General features: G+C 53.6%; 2 protein-coding genes across 3 annotated transcripts; both read left to right on the forward strand.

The window, feature by feature from the left end:
* The first annotated feature begins 1,860 nt into the window (after positions 1-1,860).
* LOC104357376 (protein-arginine deiminase type-1) lies at positions 1,861-16,269 on the forward strand. Of its 2 annotated transcripts, none has more exons than XM_033008500.2 (16): positions 1,861-1,956; positions 7,445-7,619; positions 8,099-8,168; positions 9,362-9,423; positions 10,444-10,561; positions 10,679-10,804; positions 11,423-11,598; positions 11,686-11,789; positions 12,152-12,275; positions 13,221-13,328; positions 13,414-13,565; positions 14,635-14,779; positions 15,087-15,180; positions 15,276-15,355; positions 15,668-15,793; positions 15,918-16,269. In XM_033008500.2, exons 2-16 carry the CDS (start codon positions 7,533-7,535, stop codon positions 16,149-16,151), a joined length of 1,806 nt encoding a protein of 601 aa, XP_032864391.2. In that variant the 5' UTR covers positions 1,861-1,956; positions 7,445-7,532; the 3' UTR covers positions 16,152-16,269. The 2 variants fall into 2 exon arrangements, with proteins under 2 accessions (XP_032864391.2, XP_032864390.2); XM_033008499.2 differs by lacking the exon at positions 1,861-1,956 and adding an exon at positions 5,385-5,524.
* Positions 16,270-17,520: 1,251 nt separating this feature from the next.
* Positions 17,521-23,790, forward strand: LOC116965413 (protein-arginine deiminase type-1-like). Its single transcript, XM_042794933.1, is given in 17 exon segments — positions 17,521-17,864; positions 19,380-19,560; positions 19,631-19,703; positions 19,810-19,871; positions 19,988-20,105; positions 20,210-20,335; positions 20,621-20,799; positions 20,882-20,985; positions 21,057-21,168; positions 21,252-21,359; positions 21,563-21,638; positions 21,641-21,710; positions 21,859-22,003; positions 22,087-22,180; positions 22,485-22,564; positions 23,211-23,339; positions 23,424-23,790. Coding segments are annotated over 17 exon segments (1,983 nt in total). The 5' UTR covers positions 17,521-17,772; the 3' UTR covers positions 23,658-23,790.
* The last annotated feature ends 728 nt before the right edge of the window (positions 23,791-24,518 follow it).

The following is a 24,518-nucleotide window of genomic DNA, read 5'->3' on the forward strand; positions in this document are numbered from 1 at the left end:
GGAGGCAATTTTGCAGTGCTTTGGGTTTCGGCTCTTTGTTGCTCTCTAGGGAAAAGCTCTGTCTGGTCTTGGGAGGAAGGAACACAATTTCCCAGCCCTTAGGCTAGAGCAGGACTCTTTTTTTTTTTTTTTTTTTTTTTTTTTTTTTTCCCAGCTTATTTTCAAAGGAAAGCTTGGGAGCCAGTTGCTGATGAGGGGAAACCAGAGGTGGTTTTGCACGGCGAACCTGCTGCTTGTCACCCCACACCACAGCGGAGCAGGTCAGGAGCAATTGCTGCCCACGCGGGAGTTTACATTATTTATGAAGTTAAATATTCATTTTAAAACCCAAACTTCTGCCCCAGATTTTGAAAGCCACAAGCAATTAGTGAGGAGCAGAAATGTTCAGGTTGATGTTCTTTATTTATATCCCTTTCGGGCTTTTCTTTTCTAGTACTCTCTTCCCTCCATGGCTGGGGCATAGGAAATAAGCTCAGTTTCCCATCTGAAGCAGATCCTAGTTTGGTTTTGGGTTTTTGTTTTTTTTTTTTGGTTTGCTTTTTTTTTTTTGCCATGACCTGAGCGACTGTGAGCAAGGACTTTGTGTTGCTGAGCCAACACTTGGGAACACAAGAAAATGGCAATTTTGCTGCTTTTCTGCACATGTAAAAAGAGATTTGTGGCAATGGGGAGATTCTCTTAAAGGCTGTAGATGTTCCCCCCGCCGAATACAAGAAAATTTAAACCACTTTGCTCCCAGCCTGTGCCTTTTGTAGAGCAGCATCATGGTGAGGGCAGTACTGTTGCTGTGCAAAACATGCTGGGGGCTTGGGTTATATGACCTTCCTCGTTTAGACACCCTGACTCAGGAGCTGCCCCCGCCAGCAGCTGGAAAATGCTCCTTCTTCTGAGAAGCACCATGTTTAACCCCTGTCTGTTTAAACCACCAGTAGTAAAAAACACTGATGAAAGAGGAACCAGAAAGAGACAGAATTTTAAAAGGGAAAAAAAAAAAAAGGAAACCAAATCTCCATCATTTTTGCACAAGCAAGTTCTGTTTTCTAGCACTATATGAGACTTATTTTCCCTCTTCTTACCCCACAGCAGAGCCAGCAGCTGGCATCGCATGGGCTGGGAAGGCCTTGCCTCCCTGCGCTCTCCTGGGACCTGTGTGCTGGGGAAATAGAGGTGTAAACCCATCAGCTTGGAAGAAAACGAGCAAAAAGCAGCTTCTCTTTTACCATTTTCACTTCCCAGTTCCTGCGCCCAAGGATTCATTATTTCAGTTGTCAGTGAGGAAAACACATGCTATTTAAATCCTCATCTTCTTCAAAAAAGCCCCCAACCCCAAATCCCTCTCATCTTACAGAAAGACCCCAAGGTCACCACAACACTTGTGATTTTTAAAATCTGCTGGAGCATTTCTAGCTGGTTGTGGGGGCATTCGTGCTGTGGAGTGGTGGCTGAGGTATCCTCTCCATATCTGCATCTGTCGCTGGGGACAAGTGCAAGGACCTGCCTGTCCCCATCCCACGAAAGCCTGGGCGACTCCCCTGTGAGTTGCTAAATAAACCTGTTTATGCTGCAAGAATGGGTTTTTTTCAGAGGCAAAAGTGCTATTTGTGATGCAGGCTTTGCTCTGTGCTATCAGGTGGGAGATCAGACATGGTAAACCATCACAGGACATATATATAGATATATATACACACACATGTAGATGTCTGGAGGCTCGTGGTTTCAAGGCTATAGTCAATCTGGTCAGAGGAGTTCTTCAGTTCTTTTAAAAATCAGATCAGCCAGATTAAGAGCTGCTCTGCATAAACTTCCCCGCTGCTGATGGATCTCTGCCTGCCCTAATTTCGAGGACCTGGGAACAGATCCCAGCGCTGGAGCTTGCAAACAACCCCAGCGAGCTGATTCCTGAGGGTTTTCACGTGCGCATCGCCCAGCATCTTCTCCCCAAGGAGGACCGAGCCGGTGAGTGCAAAGGGGTTTTAAGCTCCATGGGTACTTGGTGAGGGGTTTCGGGGTAGTTTTGTGGCTCCCTTCCTGCAGGCACGTGCCTTATTGCGAAGAGTAGGAGGGAAATGTTCCCCCCACGGAGTCCTTTCAAGCTGACCTTTCGCGTTTAGGAGGTGCAAACAGGTGCCCGTCCCAATTGAGCCACGCAGCGCTGCCTGTTCCTGCCTATTCCTGCCCGCGCTGGCTTTATTTTGGAAGAGGCAGGCAGCTTCGAGGAGGTGAAACCAACCCACTGGTGAGGATGAAGGAGCCTGGGAGAAGCTGAGCCCACCCGTGGCTTTATTGCTCTCCCTGGGGGAGGCATCCAGCGCGCCCCAGCGAGGGAGATATTTATAGGGCAGCAAATCTCATGCAAAGCTGGGGGAGAGCGTGGGCAGGGCGAGCGCAAGGGTACGTGCATGGCTGCAGCCCTGGGGCAAAAAGCAGTTTTATGGGGTACTTTGCTCTTGGATTGCCAGGTATGAAGTCTCCCAGCAGGCAAACGCCTTTATTTTGGGGACAAGAAATAATCAAGAGGGATTTTTGGTGCTTTCTCACCCAGGAGAAGGTGGTTGCAAAGCCAGCTCTGATGAGTCCTGGCCACAGGTGTTTTAGAAGGATGAGGACCAAACTCTCATGGGTTTTACTGGCTTTAAAAGCATTTTTTGCTGGTCGAAACCAGTCTCCTGCCCTGCTTTGCTGACTTCCAAGTGGGATGGGGAAGGCAGGATCCCGGGAGGGGACTCGGTGCCTGCCTGGGATGCTCCTGCTGAGCTGTTACTGCTACGCGCCTGTAGAAAATAAACCCTCATGCAAGCCAGAGCGGGACTTGATAACTGGTTCAATGCTTGCCCTATTGCAAGTAATTAGGCTGACATGGCTCTTAAAAATTCCTACCTGCAATTACACATGCAGAGTAATAAATAAGGTGTAATTATCAGCTTAAGGAGATTATCAAACTTTCCTTGACAGAGTGGTGGTGCAGGATGGGTGAGAAGAAACACCCCAAGGGGGTCTGGGCTATTACTGGGGTTCCTGGGGGAGCTCTGAAGGGGTCGGGTCTTGCCTCTTCATGACAAGAAATAGGCTGAAATTGGGAAAAAGATGAAGTGAGCCCCAAAAAACAAGGCTGACCAAGCTCACTCAGTCTGATGGAGAGGCGGGATCCCATCCGTCGTGTACCAGGGATCTTAATAGCACCTTCTCAGGACAAGGTGTCATTAGAAAGAAACACTCAGCTCTGAATGGGCCAGATGATTTAAAATCGTCATTCTCCCTGTGCACAGGCATGTTGGTGCTAATAGCAGGTGGAGGAGGAAGAGGTGAGTGTAGGTACCACCCAACGAAGACGAGGTGTGTTGGGCTTGACTGAGCATCCCCAGTGACCGTGGTGGCTCAAAATGTGCCATGACTAAACTTGCCAAAAAAAAAAATCCCAATCCCAAAATGAAGATGAGGTTTCAGCACTGTGTCTCCATCCTTTCTGGATGGGTGTGATGCTGGGTGTGTTTGGAGAAGCACATGCTCCCAAACCCTCTGCTGAAGACCTCACGCTTGCTGGGAGCCCAAAACCACCATCCTCCACCTTCCTCCAGATTACAGACCATACCAGCCTGACCCCGTGGGGATTAAGGTGTGTTCCCTGTCCGGCACAGGGCTCAAACCAGCTGAGCAGGATACGATGCTAAAATCACAGCAGGCGGCAAGCTCAGCACCATGCCCAGTCCAAACCAGTGCGACCAGCATCCACGAGTGGGAAATCCAACTTGCAGCTCTCTTCGGTACAGATGCTTCCATGGCCAGCCTCTTCCTCAGAGGATGCAGGGAGCTCCTCACCCACTATGCTGGCTCTGCTTTGCCCCAGCTTGAAGGGTTTTAGGGGTGCGTGGAGGTTTGTCCTCCCTTGGGAGGGCTCAAGAACCAACAGAATTCGCAAGTCTATGACCATCAGGAGATTGGCTTGTGCTGGGTTTCGGGAAATGGGATTTTATCTAAAATCTCAAGCAAGGCAAAGTCCTGGAGGGCCTGGAAATGCCACTAGCGTTCCCTGCTTGAGCATCCTGGCTGTCCCAGCAGGCTCCCACGATCTTATTAAAGCCGTTCTCGCGTACGAGACACGGTGCTGGGGTTTTTTTCTGGTGCAATTAGAGTCAGAAGAAGCCCTTTAATGTAGACTGGCTGGGGGATGTTTAAAGCAGCTGGTTTGATCTTGCAGGTGAAGGTGCGCACAGGTTGCTGCTCCTCCAGCTGAGGACTTGCAGCTCGGTGCAGTGGTAGGGACCGGTCCTTCTAGCTCTGCTGAGCCTGCTTTGACCTTTTCGGCTTGCAAGGGGTCCTGCCGCTCGCAAAACTGGGTCTGTCCTGTCTCCAGCCCTCTCCTGCCCGTTGCACTGCTAGCATGACCACATCGCCCCGTGTCCACCTTGCTGTGAAGATGAATCTTGCGGCAGCGGGGCTGTCGGTATGTTCTCTGTCCCTGTGCTGCTTTTTTCCTCCGTATGAGCTACTGCCTCCATCCCCGAGCGTGGCAGAGACCTCCTTCCCAGCTTCAGCAAGAGTAATCGCACCCCATTTCCCTCTGTGCAGGCAGGTGAAGCCTCCTGGGATGGCCTGGAGAGAGATGGCTATCTCCGGTAGACGACGTCTTCCAGCGATGGGGATGTTTCCCGTGGGAGCTTTGCTGCATGCCCAAAAAACCCCAATTCCCCCGAAATGCAAAGTCCCAGCAAAACACTGAGAACTTATAATTTCCACTGAAAGCCTCTTGTTGTTTTGTTGTTGTTTGGTTTTTTTCCCCTTCCCTGCCTGCCAAATAACCAGTTTTCCCTGCACCCGTTTCTGCCCGTCGCGCTCCTCGGGAGTTGTTATGATGGGAAGGACCGACCTGAACAAACATTTACTTTTGTTAGCCTTTATTCGGGCATTGCCCTAATGGGGTAGCCGGGGCCATGAGTCACCTGTGGAGAGGCTAGATGGAAAATTTGGGTTGTTTTAAAGAAAATGCTTTATTTTAATGATACCGTCTATTGTAATAACCCTAAACAACCACGTTGCTCAACAGGAGGAGTTGAAATGTTTAATGCATTAAGCTTTGGAGTCTTTATATGGAGACATAAGGGAAGAAAAAGGTGAGAATAAGCCCCGAAAGAGCTCGCTGCTGAGCATCCGAGGGCAGGGCTGGGTGTCACCCACCCCGTCCTGCCCCTTTGCCTCGTGTCCCCTCCCCAGAGCTGCCTGTCCCCCCTCGGGGGCTGCCTTATCGCCTCCATCTCCCCACGCGGGGCGGCAGCTTGCCGGGTGGTGGAGGTGGAGACGGCAGGGTCCCCTGGCTAAACCCCGTCATCGAGGGAAGGAGGAGTTAAATTCTCCTGCCTTTTAATCCAGTCGTGCTGGTTTACCTACAAAGCCAGGCAGCAGCTTCCTTCACATGCGGCCGCAGTCCCCGGCACATCATGCCCCAACGTCACGTTGTGCAGATGTCCACCAGCCACGCCAGCTACGGCGTCTGCGTGTTGGGTACCGAGGTCTTCCTCGATACGCGCCGGTAAGGCTTGGCATCGGGGTATCCCCATTGTTTTCCATAGGGCTGATGGGTTTGGGGGGAGCCCAACGGTGGTTTTGCTCTTTAGAGGAGAAATGGGTGCTAGGGGGAAAAATCCGAGCTCATTTTGAGCCTGCGTCATGAGTTCATCCAAGGATTTGGCAAGCTTGTTCGGTGCACGGGGGACGTGTCCTGCTGGGTCTGCTTTAGGGGATGATGTCCCATGGGGAGCTGCACCCAGAGGAGGGATGTCAGCTCTGGCAAAAAGGAGGTGTCAAAGTGTATCCAAGCCGTGACGATTTGCAGGCAAAGCCCATGCACACCCCGGCTGAGCGGGATCTATTTCTGGCTGTGAAAACATTAGGCAAGAGCAATACGAGATGAGCAACTTGGCCAGAGCTAAAATGGGGGAAAGAATAAAATGCGTGGCTCAGGCAGAAAAAATCCACCTGTGGGTTTGCATGGGTGATTTCACAAAAAGAGATTTTTCCAGCATTAAATATGGGGGTTGCTTTATTGGCTAGATATGACACTGTATTTACCTTGCTGTTGCATTGTCATTATTTAATAAATCACGTTTATAATGATAGAGACTACAGGACAAGCTAGTCGGCATCACATCCAGGGCAATTACTGGGATTGTGTGTTGGAGCCAGGCCAAGATGTGCTGTCGTCCCCCTGAAGGGCTTCGGATTGAGCTTTAGCTGCCCTAAAAAGTATTTTTTTCTCTCAGCCTGATGGGAATATAGAAAACTTATTATTTGCATTTTATTTTTCCTGGATTTGGACTCAAAGTAAGCTCAGTCCCATTTAAACATGTAGCCCAAGCCCCAAAATGGGCTGATTTGGCTCCTCAGTAGCAAATTTGAGCTTTGGTCCAAAAAAGCAGATGGTGGATGCTATTTCAACTAAAAACATGGCACCATTTTGTTCCTGGAGAGCACTGGCTGGGGGGAACTCAGTGATGAATGAGTGAAGCTTTGACTGTGGTTTGGACTGTTTGGGGGCAAAAAATGGAGCATGGTGGGAATTTGGTGGTGATGCTGAGGTGTGAGAGCTATAAAACCAGGGCAAATAGATCCAAATTTGAGAAGTCACGGCATGCAATGGCGTGCAACAGCGTGCAGGTGGATTTACGACGTTGCATGATGTTAAATACGAGGGGTGACAAGTGAGATGATGCTTTAATCTCCCCTTACAAGCTGCTGTAGACACCAGGGATGCCATGCCGAGAGCAACACCAGGAATAAATCGCTTTGTGTTTTCTTTGTGGGTTTTTTGGTTTTTATTTATTTTTTTTTTAATCTTCTCACTGTTAAAATTTACCACCCTGTCCCTTCTCACATGCAGCCGAGGTGGCTGGCTCCTGATGGCAGACAGGTTGGAGCACTCGTGCTCCTGGGATGGAGGTGCTGGGGCTGTAATGAGCAGGTAGGCAGCACTTCAAAGGCGAGGGACGTCATGCAGGTGGGGTGCAGGTTCTCCGTGCTCGGATTCAGGCTCTGCTCCAGTTTGTGCATCTCTCAGGTCAGGGTATGGTCCCATGATAACCATCTCCCTGGATGGTTGACATCAAAAATTGTCCTGGCTCTTTGTCAGGGTTTTGTCATAGGATGCTGAAATTTTGGAGGTTTTCTTGCTGTTGTGGAGCGAGGTTGGATGCCCAAACTTCAGCGATTTGCAATCTAGGCTTAACCACGGACAGACGTGCTGAAGCTCTAGTGGGAGCTCTGCTTGCTCAACACTGCCACAGAGATAATACATATAAAATTCAGACGATGCATTTCGTCACCTGAAGATGGTTTCTGACTCCTTTCCACCCAGTTAAAGCTGGATTTTAATTCCAGGTTCAAGTATTTGGCTCCACAGAGGAGAACAGGAGGGACAACTTGGTCTATAACCCAACACTGCTCTCTGTTTCAGATCTACCCCCAAAGGTGCCACGTCATTTGATGTCCATGCCACCTCTGCAGTTACAGTCCACATCATCCACAGCCCCACAACAAAACCCATGATTAACTCCAGATGGCCCTTGGATCCTGATATAGAGGTTTTAGTGACCATTGATGTCACCAGCAGGACCGTCAATGACAATAAGGTTAGTTGCTTTTTATGCACTGAAACTGGAAAAAAAGGTGTCAGAATTTCCAGGAAAGAAAGGAGGATTATGGGCAGGCTTGAGTCTTTCTAGGAAGTGCTGACAGAGGGCTCATCTCTGTGGAAAAAACTCAAACTTAAAAAGAATTGTGTAATTATCATCTATGAAAAAAGAAACTAAGAAGGAGAAGGAGATCACATTTTGTACCCTAAATATGAGATAGCAGTGGTTGCAAAACGTGGTGTCAGAAACTCCATGTCAGGCAGCAAAAATACTGCAACCTTGGCTTTATTCATGCCTGGTTTTGTGCTGAAGCAGGCAGAAACGATTCAACTGAACTATGATTAATGGAGAATGGCTTGGATGAACCCTCCAAGAGCTTGTTGTATAGCTTTGGTTGGTCAACCCAATGAGTGGAAAGACCTACTCAGCATGACAGGACATGGGACTTGGGTCATGATCTGGTGATATCTTTGCAGGTTAAGATTTCGTACTATGGACGGGAAGGCAATGAGCTTTCGGTGGCTTGGTTGTATCTCACCTGTGTAGGTAGGTATTACAGCAACGCTTGTTCAGACCCGGCCAACCCTTTCTGCTGCCAAGATCTAGCTGGGTTCATGGGATGGGAGTTAAGTGGGGGGCGCGGGCCGCCCATCTGCAATGTGCAATGAACGTTTGGGTGTTGACTGATGCTGACAAGCAAGAGGGAAATAATTAAAATGTTATTATGCTGCCTTATATGGTGCAAAAAAGACAGAGGCTGGGCCGTGTCCCCACCCAATGTACACACTGAGCATCCTCCTCCTCTTGCCAAGACCATTGCATTGGCAGAAGAGGATCCACAGGAGACCATCTCACCCAACTTTGGCTCGCATCCCCCTCCTCGACCTTCGTTGCAGCTAGTGGAGAGGAACAGGCACCAAAGTGTAGTTGTCTGACCTATTTTAGAAGTTTAGGATGAGATGAATCATACCCTTGAAATGCCTATTTTCCTCTGCTGACTACAAAGGGAGTCTAGACAACCAGTCTGGATGCAGAACCTTCCACTTGGATGGATTAATTACCCTAAATTTGGGATTTTCTAAAGTGTTCACATGACAGTCAGACCTGTGTCCTTAAGTCATGCATATGCCTCCCAAAATTGCAGCTCAAGAGGTTGACAGTTTCCCACATTCCATGACTGATGGGCTCCACTGGAGCCATCTGGGGCCACCACTGTCCACAGGGCTTTTGCCTTACAAATGCTCTTCACTGGCTTAGATTTTGAGCTTCATTTCCAGCTTCTCCACATCCTCCACTCAGCAACAAAGTTGCTGGTTAAGCTCCACTTTATTGTAGCAGAGGCAGAGATTTGGACCAAGAAGAGGTCTGTAAGGGAAAGTCCTTCTCAAACATTGCATCAAGACTAGAAATTATTTAGGTGTCCACTCAACCATGGTGAAAACACTTTCATGCCTCTACCATGTTTTGGCTCCATCAAGAACGCTACAGTCAATATGAAATTGGTGAAAACACAAAATGTGCCATGAAGAAGATATCTGGAGACCGAAGGGGAAAAGCCATGAAAAAGCCATCGAGTTGGCTTTTCTATCAGCATTTTGTTGGAGAGGTTGGGTCTGGGGCAGCTTTGGGGTGTGAAAGTGGGGTTGGTGCTGGGTGACTCATGCTGAAGACAAGCCCAAAATGCCCCCGAGGGCTCACTCCCCTGCCAGGTGGTATCCTTTTCTCTCTTGATGTTTCAGATGTATCCCTGGATGTGGACTTGAGCCGTAATGGCAGAGTGAAGAGCAAAGGGAAGGACAAGGTAATGAGAAGCTTTGCTGTAGGCAACATGCGGAGGGTCAGCGCAGGGTGCAGCCGTTTGAAGTCTATTCCCCAAAATTCTCCAGAAGGCTGAAGGACTTGGGTGGTGTTGCTGGTGTGTGAATTAGGGAAAATAACATAGCAAATTCTCAACCTACTAATTGAGGAGGAAGAGAGTCTGTTTTCTTATTCTGTGCCAAAATCTCCTGCCTCTCCAGTCCAGCCCCAAGGCTCATATAGGAGAAAATACTTTTTCTCTTTTCTTAATTTTCTTCACTTTTTTCCTTTTCTTCCTTTTTTTTTCTTTTTTTCTTTTTTTTTTTCTTTTTTCCCCTTTTATTCCTTTTTTCCCTTCTTCCCCTTTTTCCTTTTTCTCTTCTCTTCTCTTCTCTTCTCTTCTCTTCTCTTCTCTTCTCTTCTCTTCTCTTCTCTTCTCTTCTCTTCTCTTCTCTTCTCTTCTCTTCTCTTCTCTTCTCTTCTCTTCTCTTCTCTTCTCTTCTCTTCTCTTCTCTTCTCTTCTCTTCTCTTCTCTTCTCTTCTCTTCTCTTCTCTTCTCTTCTCTTCTCTTCTCTTCTCTTCTCTTTTCGGACTAGAAATATGCCACTAAATGAGTCAGCTGCAAGTTTTGCAAACAGCAAGAGATTTACCCTTTGGCAACAAATCTGCATATGCCCAAGCACTTACACCTGGGTAATTAGCTGCACTCCAATCAGCAGCACAAATTGTACATGGAGATGAGATGAATTTCTAGAAATGGCACAGTGTTGTCCAAATGAGACCTGGCAGATACTTTCTGGCTTGTTAGAAGATAAGGTCTATTTGAAATAGTCTTTGCTGGCCCTCCTAGAAGCCGAGGTTAGGAAATTCAGTGTCTTGAAAGCATCGCTGCTGTCTCCTCACCAGCCTTGACTGCACACTGTGTATTGTCCTCGAAGTGCGGCCGTGGGATTTTCCCTGGTCCAGGAGGAGGCTGGGATGGGGGAAATCTTGCTCCCATCCCCTTTGGGTGCTTCTCCTCCAGGCTAAGTGGACGTGGGGTCCGGATGGACAAGGTGCTGTGCTGCTGGTCAACTGCGACCGCGACAGCCCCGGCACGGGGGGGACGGACAGCGGTCAGGTGGACATACGGACCACCGCAGGTAAGGTGTCATCCGCAGTGCAAGGACACCCAAAAAATCTCACCGGGGTGTCTCCCACTTGCAACACCTCCACCCCCTCTCTCCGCATCCCCTGTCTCCATCTTTTCCCCACCGTAGACCTTCAGGATATGTCCGTCATGCTGCTGCGGACTCAAGGTCCCAGCGCTATCTTTGCTGAGTACCAGGTAGTCCTGCACGTCCCTGAGTCGGATGCAGATAAAGTGCGGGTTTTCCACGCTACCTGTGAGTATTTCTTCCTTCCTTCTGTGCATGAACCTGAGGTAGGCAAATCCTAAATTTTTTGTTCACCGTGGCTAAGGGCTGGGTACCTCCACTGGCTGCAAATGCTCATTTATCCCCAAAGCTCCGCTGCTGTTGCAGAAGATGGGGGTTATATGGGAAAAATCAAGGGACAAAGCGTAAAGCAAGGCTTTTCTCAGCGGGCTTGCTGAAATTTTGACATTCCCACAGGGTGGATAACCCCCATGTGGCTCCTGGCACCTTTTCGGTGAAGGTGATGACCCAGCTGCCAAAGCAGCCCATCTTGTTGGGCAGCACATTTTGCCTTTGAACACCCCGGCGGCTGGATCCCCAGCAGCTCCCCGCCGAAAATCAGGTCAGGGAACCCAAGTATATCATTAGATGCTTAATGCGAGCCACGCACCTTGAAAGGGTTAGACCTGAGGGTATAGAGTCCTCTTTGTACGAGGAAGATCAAGTGTGTTCCCCAGAGAAGAGGAGGCACACCTGCTCCTCTGCAAACCACGCTGGCATCAGCCACCTCCTCGCTGGTGCCTCCTTCCAGCCCAGTGGACAGGTTGGTCACCCCGACTCGGGTTGGGTATTTCGGTGTTTCTCCAGGGAGTGACTCACACCCCCACTACAAACCCGTGTTGGGGCCGGACAAGCTCTCCTACGTGCTGGACCATGTTGGCAGTGGAGAAAACACCTTCTATGTTGAAGGGTTGGCTTTCCCTGACGTGGGCTTCTCTGGGTTGGTTTCCTTCAGTGCCAGCTTGCTGGAGGTCCCCCATAAGGTACGTGGGGTGTGCCCCATCCCCTGCAATGTCCCCCAGCGATGAGGTTTTCAACCGCTGCTCCCTGGCATTTTCCCCCCCTCACAGAATTCACCGGGCACCCCGATTTTCACGGATACGGTGGTTTTCCGCGTAGCGCCCTGGATAATGACACCCAACACCCAGCAGCCTATGGAGGTTTTTGTCTGCAGGTAGGAGGGCTAACTCGTCACTCTTCTGCCTTGGGGCACTCTCCAAGGAGGAGCTTTTGACCATTCTTTGAGAAACAGGGTCTCCACTGCAAGAGGGACCCTATAGGACATTGCAAGAGGGGCTCCATTGTAGGGTGAGCCAGGATTTATGCATTGCTATACTGGAGGCAATATTTGGGTAGGGAGCCCACTGGCACTGCTGCAGTCATTGCAACCCCAGCAAGAAAGGCTGGAGGACCCTCTCCAGGGTCTAACCTCATGTAGGACTATTACTCAGCACATTTAGGAATGAGGAATGGTTGGGGCTGGGGGTGCTTCTTGTGACCCCCCCTTGCAGCATTCACTCCTTCCGCTCCCTCCAGCATCCATCGGGGCTCAGACTCCAACGAAGTCTTTCTGGAAGAGCTCCAGGTCCTGCTGAAGAAAGCCAACTGCAAGCTGACCATCTGCTCAGAGGTGGAAACCCGCAGTGACCGCTGGATCCAGGTCATCAATCGATGCTTGTAATATGAGGTTCTCCTGGTCCCGTACAGGCTCCTGGGGCACGTAGGGTGTCACCCCCGTTGCTGACACCCCTGGGAGGGCCTCACCGAGTTGCCTGGGGAAGCACCTAGATGCTGAGAGGTGAACCAGGCAACCGTGAACTAAAGCATGGGGAAATACTGGTGGTGGCAACCAGCACAGACAGGGATGTTGTCCAGGGACCCAACAGGTCACTGCGAGAGGGACCCCGTTGCAAGAGAAACCCCACGGGACATCGCAAGAGAGGCCCCAGTACAAGAGGGACCCAACGGAGGCATTGCAAGAGGGACCTTGTGGGGCATTGTGAGAGGGACCCCATTGCAAGAGAGACGCCATGGAGCTTTATAAGAGGGTCTCCACTGCAAGAGGGACCCTATAGGACATTGCAAGAGGGGCCCCACTGTAAAAGGGACCTTGTGGGGAATTGCAAGAAGGGCCCTATGGGTCTTTTCAAGGGGTCCCCACTGCAAGAGGGACCCCGCGGGTCATTACAAGGACCCTATTGCAAGAGGGACCCCGTGGGGCATTACAAGGACCCTATTGCAAGGGGGACCCCGTGGGGCATTACAAGGACCCTCTTGCAAGGGGGACCCCGTGGGGTATGCCAGGCTGGCTGGACGTGCCGCGTGCTCCCCACAGCGTGCCCAAGCCCTGCTGTCCCTGCCCGCTTCCCCGCCCGTTGTGGCTGCCTGTTGCTTCCCCAGGGGTGAGCTGTGCCCGGCGCCGCGGTGCCGGCCGGGGTGTCACCCCCCCCGGGAGAGCGAGATGCCTCCCTTGGGGTTAAGGGCAACAGCTGAGCTTTGCCAGGTTTGCCCCATTTCCTGCTCCACCCTCACCGCACGCCTCACCGAGATGGCTATCACCCCACCAGGAGCCTTCCTCCTCTTCCTCCTCTTCTTCCCACAACAGGATGAGCTGGAGTTCGGCTACGTGGAAGCGCCGCACAAGACCTTCCCTGTAGTCTTCGACTCGCCCAGGAACAGAGGCTTGAAGGATTTTGCTTTTAAAAAGATCCTGGTGCGTTGTCGCGTTGCCAACCCTGCTTTCTTCCCCCCAAATCCCCTGCCTGGGGGGTCCGCGTCACCACTCCCCTCTTCCCCAGGGCCCCGATTTTGGCTACGTGACCCGTGAGCCCCCCGGGAATGCCATCTCTAGCCTCGACTCCTTCGGCAACCTGGATGTCAGCCCGCCGGTGACGGTGCAGGGAAAGGAGTATCCCCTGGGCCGGATCCTGATCGGCAGCCCCCTGCCTTGGTGAGATGCAGGGGGGGAGGGCTTGAGCCCTCCCTCCGGCATGCGGGGATGCACCGAAAACCCTCGCATGAGCAAGGGTTGCACCCTTTGGGGTGGAAATTTGGGGGCCGCTTCCCATTGAGCCCCAGATTTTACATGCAAACCACATTGTCATTCCTTCATCCCCTGCAAAATCCTGCCACCGCTCCGCTTTTTACTCCCTCCCATCAAGACTATTTTTTTTCCCCCTATTAAAAGGAAAAGCAGGGGAATCCAGGAAAGGGTAAAATCCTGAATAACTGGAAATTGTTTTGCTCTGGGCAGGCAGTGCTAGGCAGCCCTGCGGGAACAACAGCGCCCTGCAAATTCCTCCACAAAGGAGGTTATTTTCCCAGAGAAATAACAACGGGGATGAATCCAGATGGGGTTTGATCTGGGATAACAAACGGGATGCTCCAACCCCGGCCCCGCTGCAAGCCGGGGGGCTTGCTTCAGTTACGGCAGCAAGTAAATGGCATTTTCCCAGCCTCGCTGGGGCCGTAATTATCCCTTATTAGCAGAAGTTTAATTAATGTTTTCCCAGCCTGCTGCTGTCTGTCTAAGAAAACTTCAGCCCCGTGCAAAGCGCTGCGTAAGGAGTGATTTAAGATTCACAGGGGTGGGGGAAATGAAATCCAAAGGTGCCCAAGCAGAACCGCGGGTGTAAAGCATAATTACCTATAGATATATACGGCCTAGATACAGATAAATATATATCTGATCTAGATATATTAATATATAATAGAGATATGTAATACACAATACAGATAGATTAATATATAATAGGTATAGAAATTTAATGTTGTATACATTAATATACTATATGTTATTAGATAATGTATATATTAATATATATTTGTATATATTAACATATATAATATAGATATGTATAGTGCAGACTATTTCCAGCCTTTTCCCAGTGGTGCCCATAAAAATGGGACGTGCAGATGCCTCTTCTCCCCTTGCCATGACGTTTGGGGGAAGGATAGGGGTACATCTTGGGGAGGGGTGTGATGGGCACCCATTTTCTCCTCCCGCCTCTGCTCCCCAGGGCCTCTGGCCGGCGGATGTCCAAGGCGGTCAGGGATTTTCTGTACGCCCAGAAAGTGCAGGCGCCGGTGGAGATTTACTCGGAGTGGCTGAACGTGGGCCACGTGGATGAATTCCTCACCTTCGTCCCCGCTTATGATAGGAAGGTACCGGTCTGTGTGGCTGTCCCTGCTCCTGCACGAGGCGTCTTCTGCAAATGCAAATGCAAATGCAAAAAAAAAAAAAAAAAAAAAAATCCCTTTTTGAAATTGCTCGTGCTCCCTGTGGGAGCTGGGTAACACACCTTCTTTTGGGGTGGATTCCTGGAAAATGACGAGTCCCTGGGTGGCATCCTGTGTGCCCTGCGACGCCTGGGGCTGGGTTTGGGCTCAGCGTGGTGGCTCTCAGCAGGCCAGGGGGATAAAATATCCTACCGACTGCAAAGCGTGACCCCCCCCGGGCTCTCTCCCGCAGGGTTTCCGACTCCTCTTGGCCAGCCCCAATGCCTGCTACAAGCTCTTCAAGGAGAAGCAGAAGCAGGGCCACGGCGAAGCCACGCAGCTCATCGGTAAGGGAGTGGACGAGGGCACCCCTGCGGCGTGGTGGGGACCCCCAGCACCCCTTACTGGTGCCCCTTACCGCTCCGCTCCCATCCCCACGCAGGGCTGAAGGGCACAGAGAGGAGAAGCATCGACGAGATCCTGGCAGACGAGTTGTTGAAGAACGACAACAAGCACGTGCAGGTGGGTCTTGGCAGCCATGGATTTGGGTGAAAGCAGGCAGGCAAGAAGAGCAGCCACGAAGGAGCTGGACACCCTTGGGTGCTGGGTCACCCCAAGCCCATCGTCCCACTGGGAGATGCCCCAAGCGACTGCAGGGGTGTCAGAACCGAAGGAAAAACGAAGCTGCTCGGGGATGGGTCCGGGAGGTTGCGCAGAGGGACGGGGTGGGACGCGATGGAGCAGGTGAGGCTCGGGGCGCACAGGGGTCCACGCGTGGGATTTGGGAGGCTGGCGTGGCCGGGGGTGACAATTCCAGGTCCCCCCTCTCCGCAGCGCTGCATCGACTGGAACCGCGACCTCCTGAAGCAGGAGCTGGGCCTGAGCGAGCAGGACATCATCGACATCCCCCAGCTCTTCATCCTGCAGGGCTCCCGCGCGGACGCCCTCTTCCCGGACATGGTGAGACCCCCGGCACATCCTCCCCTCCCACTCCTCTTTTTCCATCATCCCCTCCCCCCCCCCCCCCATGATGCAAACACACCTTTTGGGTGGAACCCCCTGATTTTTTTTGGTCTGGCTGCAGGTGAACATGCTGGTGCTGGGCAGGCACCTGGGCATCCCCAAGCCCTTCGGACCGCGGGTGGGTGGGCAGTGCTGCCTGGAGCAGCGGGTGCGGGCGCTGCTGGAGCCCCTGGGCCTCACCTGCACCTTCATCGACGACTACTTCTCCTACCACGTCCTCTCCGGCGACGTCCACTGCGGCACCAACGTCCGGCGCAAGCCCTTCGCCTTCAAATGGTGGCACATGGTGCCCTGAAGCACCCGGGGATGGGCTCGGGTCCTGCAACCAGGGGAGGAAGGTGCATTGGGTGCATCAGAAGATGCACCAAAATAAAGGGTTTCGCCAATAAAGCTGCACTACCAGCGAAGCTGCAGCTCTTCCGCATCTTCCATCCTTCCTTCCTCGGCTGTTGGGTTGAAAATATCACTCGTTGTAACCGCATGGGTTTGTTATGGGCACGGTGGGTTTGTGGAGTGGGGACAACACGGGGCGTCTTCAGGAGCATGGTGCACGAGAGTCAGGCAGCAAGGAGGCTGCTTTGGGGGCTTGAGACCCCATCCCCCTGCTGAAGGATCTTACAATCCCTTATCCCAGGTTTGTAGCTAATAATTCCCACCCAAAATTCCCTTCATCAGCCAAAAAAAACGCCTCCCACGTGGGAGACAGGCGCTTCACCCTAGCATGGTGTGGAGGCAGAGCCCCCTCCTCATGCAAATCCTATTACACCTTCCCCAACGAAAACAATTTCCTTTTCCCTTCGCAGCTGCCCCGGCTGCTCTTTCCCTCCCTCTTTTCATCTCAAACGAAGCGCGGCGTTTCCCCGTGCCGAGCTGGCACCCCTGCCCGTCTCTCCCAGCAGGAACCAGCACCAGGAACCGAAACCGGTCCCCTGCCCCGGGCATCGCTTAGCCCTGTGCAACCCAGAGAGCTGGGTTATTATGAGGCTAAATCCACTTTTTTTTTGGGGCCAATTTCCTTTCCTAGCAATACTTTTTGAGGCGGAAATGCGTAGCTACGCCTCCAGTGCAAACTGCTGCGATGCCGTGGTTGCAAGCAGTGCTGGAGAATCAGGGCGGGGAGGGGTGCTCCCCCAAAGGGTCATGCATCCTGCTTGGAACCTCTCTTTTTGCCCCAAAAGATGATTTCTAACCTCGTTTTCCCCTCAGCTATGGCTCTGCTGAGTTTCCCCAGCGCCAAGGAGCGATACTAAATTCCAGCGGCACATGACCCCGCAGGGAGTTGGTGGGGGGGACAGCTGCATCGGCAAAGGGCTCTCCCACGCCGGGACGAGATTTTAATTAAAACAAAGACAATTAAAGCCACAACGGGGTCTGCTGTCCCCACCGCAGGTGACATACCAACCCCCTGGCCCATGCAGCACCCAGGGGATGAGGCAAGCACCCAGCTTGCACCTTCAACACCCCCTAAAATAGGGATTTAAGCCAATTTTTCCAGCTAGACAAATAAAACCCTTCAAGAGGAGAAATAAAACCCCTCTGAGCCTGGCGCTGGCACGTCCCCAGCTCGGCTCCGGTGTCACGCTGAATATTTTACAGCGTGGGCTATTTTGCGGCGTGGCCGGTCACGTCAGCGTCTCTTTGTGCTGAGAGGAGAAAAAAAACAACCACCCCTGAGCTTCTTAAAAAGAAAATAAAAACTCCCCGTGGGTGTCTTGGGGTGCTTTTTCCCCCCCCACTGATTCATGCTCCATCGCCGGGAAGCACGGCCGGGCACTGCGCGCACCCAGCCCGGAGGCTGAGAGCCCGGAGGTGGGATTAACCCGGGCTCTGGTTAATCCCCTCCCAGCAGCCTGGCTTTATAAATCCCCTCGTGCCACCCCTCGCAGCACCCAAGGGTGCCCCAGGGGCCCGCCGGCATGGCCCAGCAGCGCCGCGTCCAGCTTTCCACCCAGCGTCCCACCAGCACCGTCTGCGTGCTGGGCACCGAGCTCTCCCTCGACGTCTGCGGGTAAGCGGCCACGACGCCGGGGGGGGGGGGATATAAAATCCTTTTTTTCGTTTCTGTGGCTTTTATCCCATTAATCAAGCCAATAAAAATAGCGTGGGGTGGGCTGGGGGGGGCGATGCGGCTGCTTGGCGTGGTTTTCCCGGGAGGAAAGGGGGATGCTCCGAATCGCGATGCAACGGCCGGGCGGTGACTCCTCCCAGGGGGATTTTTGCAGTTTTTGGGGTGCAAAAAGCGCCTCTTCCCCCCCTCCCCACCCCGAGCTTTAAATGATGCCCCAGGCTGAGTTTCACATCCTGGCCTGGGGCTGCTGCGTCATCCGGCAAATTGGAAATATTTCCCTGTTTCGGTGGTAAGTGGAGGGTGAAACTGCCGCGGTGTCACCTCCCGGCACCAGGTGTTTTAGTTGCCTTGTTGGCCCCAGCCCAAGTTCAAGTGGTTTTTAGCAGCAAGTTTCGCTTTTTGCTTCCTTAAAGCCCAGCTCAAGCAGCAGCTCGGGGTTTTATCTTCCTTAACGCACCCAAATTCACTGCTGACAGCACCCCATCCTCTCCCGCTGGCCCCGGGGTGGGTTTTTCCCCTTCTCTGTGCTTCCCTCCTCCTGGGCCAGGATTTGTGCTCCTTGGCCCATGGCCCGTGGCCTCTTGCACCGGGGCGGAGCGGAGCAATGCGAGCTGCAGCCTGCCCGACCGTTGCAGCTTTGCTTTGCTCTTAAGGGGATGCAACCGGTCAGGGCTCACCACCCGCACTGCTGCGGGGTGAAATGCGAATATTTGGGAGGCCTCATGCCAAAACCCACCCCCAACAGCTCCTGGCTTTTGCTGCAATGGGATATTTCCGCATCTGTTGCAGTAGCATTATGCAGGGTTTGTTGCATTTTGCAGGCTTCGCTGCAACTGAATATTGCAAGATTTGGTGCACATCACAGGGTTTATTGCACTTGCTGTTGCGGGATTTGTTGTCTCATATTGCAGGACTTGTTGCAATTTGCATCATTTGATGCAATTGAATGTTGCCAGATTTTGTGCATATTGCAGTGTTCATTGTAATTAACATTGTGGGAGTTGTTGCCATTGCCTTTCACAGGATTTGTTGCCTCTGGCAGGATTTGTTGTAATCGCCTTCTGCGGGATTTGTTGCAGTTGCCTTTTGTGGGATTTGTTGTAATCGCGTTTTGCAGGCTTGGTTGCATATTGAAGGTCTTGATGCAATTGCACTTTGCAGGCTTCACTGCGTTCTGCAGGACTTGTTGCAATTACCAATTGCAGGATGCCTTGTGTTTTGGAAGTTTCAGTGCCAGCGCACGGTGCGGGACGTGCTGCAGTTCCATTTGGCAGGAGTCCCTGCATGTTGCAGCCCTTGCTGCAATTGCACATTGAAGGATTCCTGGCGGGTTGCAAGATTTCTTGCATGTGGCAGGAGCTGCATCACCTGTGGATGACCGCAGGCTGTATCATTTCTTATTCCTACCAATGCCTCCCACTTGGGGCTCTCACTGGGCTTTTCCCCTCCGCCCAGTTCTGCGCCCAAAGATGCCGTCGCCTTCCACGTGCAAGGCACGCCGGGCGTGAAGCTCTACGTGGTGCACGAGACCCAGAGCGTCAAGTTGCCCTCCAGCGTGTGCCGCTGGCCCCTGGCCGCCGGTGCCGAGGTGCTGCTGGCCATGGACGCCCTCAGCAAAGACGTGGGCGATGAAAAGGTGGGTGCTGGCGCGCCAGCAGGATCCGGCCCTTCTTTGCACGGTGCCGAGCACCCGCTCCTTGTTGCAGGTCAGGATTTCTTATTTCAGGGAGGCCGGCGGGGTGCCCGTGGGCAGAGCCATGCTGTACCTCACCTGCGTGGGTAAGTGGGGAAAGGGGGGGGAATCCCCAAACCGTGGTGCCAACGGGGATTCCGCCTCTCCCACCCCCCCCCCCCCGCCCCCTCCCCAGCATCCCTCTCCCCGCAGAGGTCTCGCTGGACGCCGACACTAGCCGCAGCGGGGCCGTGAGCCGGACGCTGCTGGAGAAGGTATGAAATAGGGGTGGGAGCCCCCTGGGACCACCGTGGATATGTGTGTGTGTGTGTGTGTGTGGGGTGATGGTTGACACCCCCAAACCTGCTTTGTTCCACCCCCCCCTCCCCAGGCGACGTGGACGTGGGGTCCCGACGGCCACGGGGCCATCCTGCTGGTGAACTGCGACCGCGACGATCCCAAAGCCGAGCTGCCGGATAACCGCGACACGGCCATCCGCTCCTACGCCGGTACCGGCACATCCCATACAAGAAACGCCCCTCTTCATATTTTTCCCCCCCACCCCATTTTTTTCCTTTTTTACACCCCTTTTTCCCCTCCCCCCCCCCCCCAGACCTGAAGGACATGTCGCAGATGGTGCTGCGGACCCGAGGCCCCCGCACCATCTTCGCCGGCCACCACCTCGTCCTCCACGTGGACTTCGGCGACGCCGATAAAGTCGGCGTTTTCTACGGCGGCAGTGAGTGCCCGGCACCGGGGCTCGGGGCGGGGGCAGACACCCCAAATGGTCAGGGTTCAAGCAAAAAGCTCGCAGCAGAGCGGGTACCATTTCTGCCGCATCCAACCTACATCCCACAGCAGGGTTTCATCTGATGCACCGGGTGATTTTGCTCCCGCCGTGCATGCTCCACAGGATCAAAGACGCCTTTTTTTTGCAAGGTTTTCGCGAAAAAATTAGAGCGGAAGCACTGCAGAAAAGGGGGGTCAGCTGTTTAGGGGGGTTGCATGGTGCTTGCACCCACAGACAGCATCGCGCTGGAGGAGTACAAGCACGTGCTGGGGGGCTCGAAGCTCGCCTACACCGTCAAACCCAGCCGGCATCAGGAGGAGAGCATCTTCTACGTGGAGGGGCTCGCCTTCCCCGACGTCGGCTTTTCGGGGCTGGTGGCTTTCCACGTCACGCTGCTGGAGAGCCCCGAGAAGGTACCGGCCATGGGAGGGGTTGGGGTGAGCCGTAACCAGGGGGGGAGCAGAGCCCAAACCCTGTCCCCCCCCGCCACGCCAGGGTTTGCTGGAAACTCCGATTTTCACTGACACGGTGGTTTTCCGCGTGGCTCCGTGGATCATGACCCCCAACACGGCAGCACCACTGGAGGTTTTTGTCTGCAGGTGGGTGCTGGGTGGGCGGCCGCATCCTGCCCGGTGCTGGATCAGCTCCCATATCCCATTTTTCTTCCCAGCGTGGATGACAATGAGGATTTCGTGGCGGCCGTGAGCGCCGTGGCCGAGAAAGCCAAGTGCCCGCTCACCGTCTGCCCGCTGCTGGAGAACCGCCAGGACCGCTGGATCCAGGTGGGTGCAGGATGATGCCCGGCCCCATCCTCGCTGCAGCAGCTCCAGGGGGGCTCCCCCCATCTTCTCCATCCCTTCTCCAGGACGAGGTCGAATTTGGCTACGTGCAAGCCCCCCACAAGACCTTCCCCGTCGTCTTCGACTCGCCCCGTGACCGAGGGCTGAAGGATTTCCCCGTCAAGAGCATCCTGGTACCCAGTCCCTTCCTCCTCCCTCCCCCAGCAAGGCATAAAGCTTTGCAAACCCATTAAAAAATTAGAATAAGTCTGTTTTCTTCTTCCACTTTTTTGGGAAAGGAAGAGCTAGCACAGAGGGTGATTTGGGAGTGTTGCGCTTTTAGGTGCTTAAGGCTTTTTTTTTTAACCGTTATCACCTTTTTTTTCCCCCCATCCAGGGCCCTGACTTTGGTTACGTGGCCCGGCAAGCACCGGAGGGTGCTTCCAGCCTCGATTCCTTTGGTAACTTGGAGGTGAGCCCCCCGTGACGGTGCAGGGCAAGGAGTACCCCTTGGGCCGCATCCTGATCGGCAGCAGCTTCCCCAAGTAAGATGTCGGTGCACTGAAAAAAAAAAAAAAAAAAAAAAACAAACAAGAGAAAAAAGGGATTTTGATGCACCATTGGAGGTTGGCTGCAAGCAGAGCATCACCTTGGGCACCCCAAAATGGCAGCGCTGCCCTTGTGCCCCCCCAGATTCGGCGGCCGGAGGATGGCGAAAGCCGTCAAGGATTTTCTCATCGCCCAACAAGTGCAGGCGCCGGTGGAGCTGTTTTCGGACTGGCTCCAAGTCGGCCACGTAGATGAGTTTCTCAGCTTCGTCCCTGCGCCTGATCGGAAGGTAATGAGTGCCAGGGAGAGGAAAAAAGTGGGGTGCGACCTTTATGCCCCCCCACCCCCAATTATCCCTTTCTCCCTCCCCAGGGTTTTCGGCTGCTCCTGGCCAGCCCCAGCGCCTGTTACCAGCTCCTCAAGGAGAAGCAAGAGGAGGGGTTCGGCGAGGCGGCGATGTTCGAGGGTAGGGTAGGGATGAAAACCAGTTTGATGAGTTCATTTTCCCTTTTCCCTGAAAAATACCATGGGGTGGGTGAATGCATGACACCCCGAAACCCAGCTAGCGGCTGGAAAGCGCTGCCAGCAGCAAGGGCAGGGGGCAGAATTAAGCGGAATGAATTGAAAAGCGGCGCAGATCTGATTTCCTGGGTCGGGATGGAGCTCGCTGCCGGTGACCCCTGAAAAGGGGGAGCCCCCGGCTCAAACCCGGGAGCCTCACCCCGACACGTGCTGGGGGAAAACATCCCGCCCCGTTATCTGTGCTGCAGGGCTGGAGGAGGTGCCCAAGCCGACGATAAACGAGATTCTGGCTAACGAAAGCCTCCGGAAATTCAATAATTATGTCCAGGTGAGGAAGGGGAGCAAGGGGCTCCTTCCCAGCCCTCCCTGTCCTTCTGTCCCTCCATCCCTCTGTCCCTCCATCCCTCTGTCCATCCCTCCCTCCCTCTGTCCATCCCTTGTCCCTCCACTCATCCCTCCCTCTCTCTGTTTCTCCATCTGTCCACCCATCCCTTTGTCCCTCTGTCCACCCACCCACCCTTCGTGTCTACCCTTCCTTCTGTCCATCCTTCCATCCCCCATCCATCCTTCTGTCCTTCCAACCACCCATCCCTCCCTCCATCCCTCCCTCCCATTCCTCCCCCTGTCCATCCCCCTGTCCATCCCCCTGTCCATCCCCCTGTCCATCCTCCTGTCCATCCCCCTCTCCATCCCCCTGTCCATCTCTCTGTCCATCCCCCTGTCCATCCCCCTGTCCATCCCTCTGTCCATCCCCCTGTCCATCTCTCTGTCCATCCCTCTGTCCATCCCCCTGTCCATCCCCCTGTCCATCCCCCTGTCCATCCCCCTCTCCATCCCCCTGTCCATCCCCCTGTCCATCCCTCTGTCCATCCCTCTGTCCATCCTCCTGTCCATCCCCCTGTCCATTCCTCTGTCCATCCCCCTGTCCATCCCCCTGTCCATCCCTCTGTCCATCCCTCCATCCCTCCCCTCAGAGCTGCATCAGCTGGAACAGGGACATCCTGAAGCGGGAGCTGGGCCTGGCCGAGCCGGACATCCTCGACCTCCCCCAGCTCTTCCGTGGCGACGTGGCTGCCGGTGCCGAAGCCTTCTTCCCCGACATGGTAACCCTCAGCATCCTCCCCCCCACCCCAGGGCATCGATCAGGGCTGGGATTTGCCCCCCTCACCACCATCCCCGTGCCGCAGGTGAACATGCTGGTGCTGGGCAGGCACCTGGGCATCCCCAAGCCCTTCGGACCGCGGGTGGGTGGGCAGTGCTGCCTGGAGCAGCGGGTGCGGGCGCTGCTGGAGCCCCTGGGCCTCACCTGCACCTTCATCGACGACTACTTCTCCTACCACGTCCTCTCCGGGGAGGTCCACTGCGGCACCAACGTCCGGCGCAAGCCCTTCGCCTTCAAATGGTGGCACATGGTGCCCTGAAGCTGCTGCAGCACCAACCGTTCCTCCTCCCCCCCCCTAAATCCTGCTCCCCGTCCCTGCAAAGTGCCTTCAGCGGTGGTGGCCATCGGTTGAAATAAAAAAAGGGCTGCAGCCTTCTCCCGGCCCCCCTCTTCCTGGGTGCAAGGTTTGAAGCTTTGTTTAAAAGGGGAAAATTTGTTTTTTTTTTTTTGGCTCTCTGGGTGACACTTTGGGGTGGTATGGTAGGTGGGCATTGCTCTGCCAGCAGAGCAATTCAAATTAAAATGGTAAAACAGAGGGAAAAAGAAGCGATGAGTGGGGTTATACAGTCCTCTGTCTTGCTGCAGTGATGCACATGAAGAAACATACATGTGCATGTCCCAAAGCACCCACAAAGCTATGTGTGCATGCAGATATGCATGCACAGAAGTGTGTGTACGTGCACGAAAACACACGTACACAGGCAAAAGCGCACGTGCATGTGTGCACAAAACCACGTGCAGACGCGTGCATGCACAAAAATGCGCGCGCACGCGTGCACAAAAACATGCACCAAAACGCACCTGCAGGTGGGCACGCAGAAGTGAGGGTGTGCAAAAAAAAAAAAAAAACCAAAACGTGCATGCAAACCCACCACACGTGCATGCAGAAAAGCAAGCAAGCACGCCCCTAAAGACAGGGGCACGTGCAAAAATCCACCTGCACGCCTAACACCGCGCACGCACAGGGAAAAACGTGCGTGTACACACAAAAAGCACACCTGGGCATGCACAGAAAGCCACAGGCAGGCACAAAGCCCCGTGTGCACGTGCAAAAAAGCACACACGTGCACAAAACTGCAGGGGGCACGCATTTAAATACTCGCATACGCATGCACTGCCC

Source organism: Tyto alba, unplaced genomic scaffold (genome assembly GCF_018691265.1).
Source record: "Tyto alba isolate M040663 unplaced genomic scaffold, T.alba_DEE_v4.0 Super-Scaffold_20000042, whole genome shotgun sequence".
NCBI lineage: Eukaryota > Metazoa > Chordata > Aves > Strigiformes > Tytonidae > Tyto > Tyto alba.

Bases quoted from the DNA above. Each gene is read 5' to 3' on its own strand.
- LOC104357376 (XM_033008499.2), top strand. From the start codon at position 5,433: ATGCCCCAACGTCACGTTGTGCAGATGTCCACCAGCCACGCCAGCTAC. The intron at 8,169-9,361 runs GTAGGTATTACA...TTGATGTTTCAG, and splicing joins GTTGTATCTCACCTGTGTAG to ATGTATCCCTGGATGTGGAC. The intron at 13,566-14,634 runs GTGAGATGCAGG...TCTGCTCCCCAG, and splicing joins ATCGGCAGCCCCCTGCCTTG to GGCCTCTGGCCGGCGGATGT.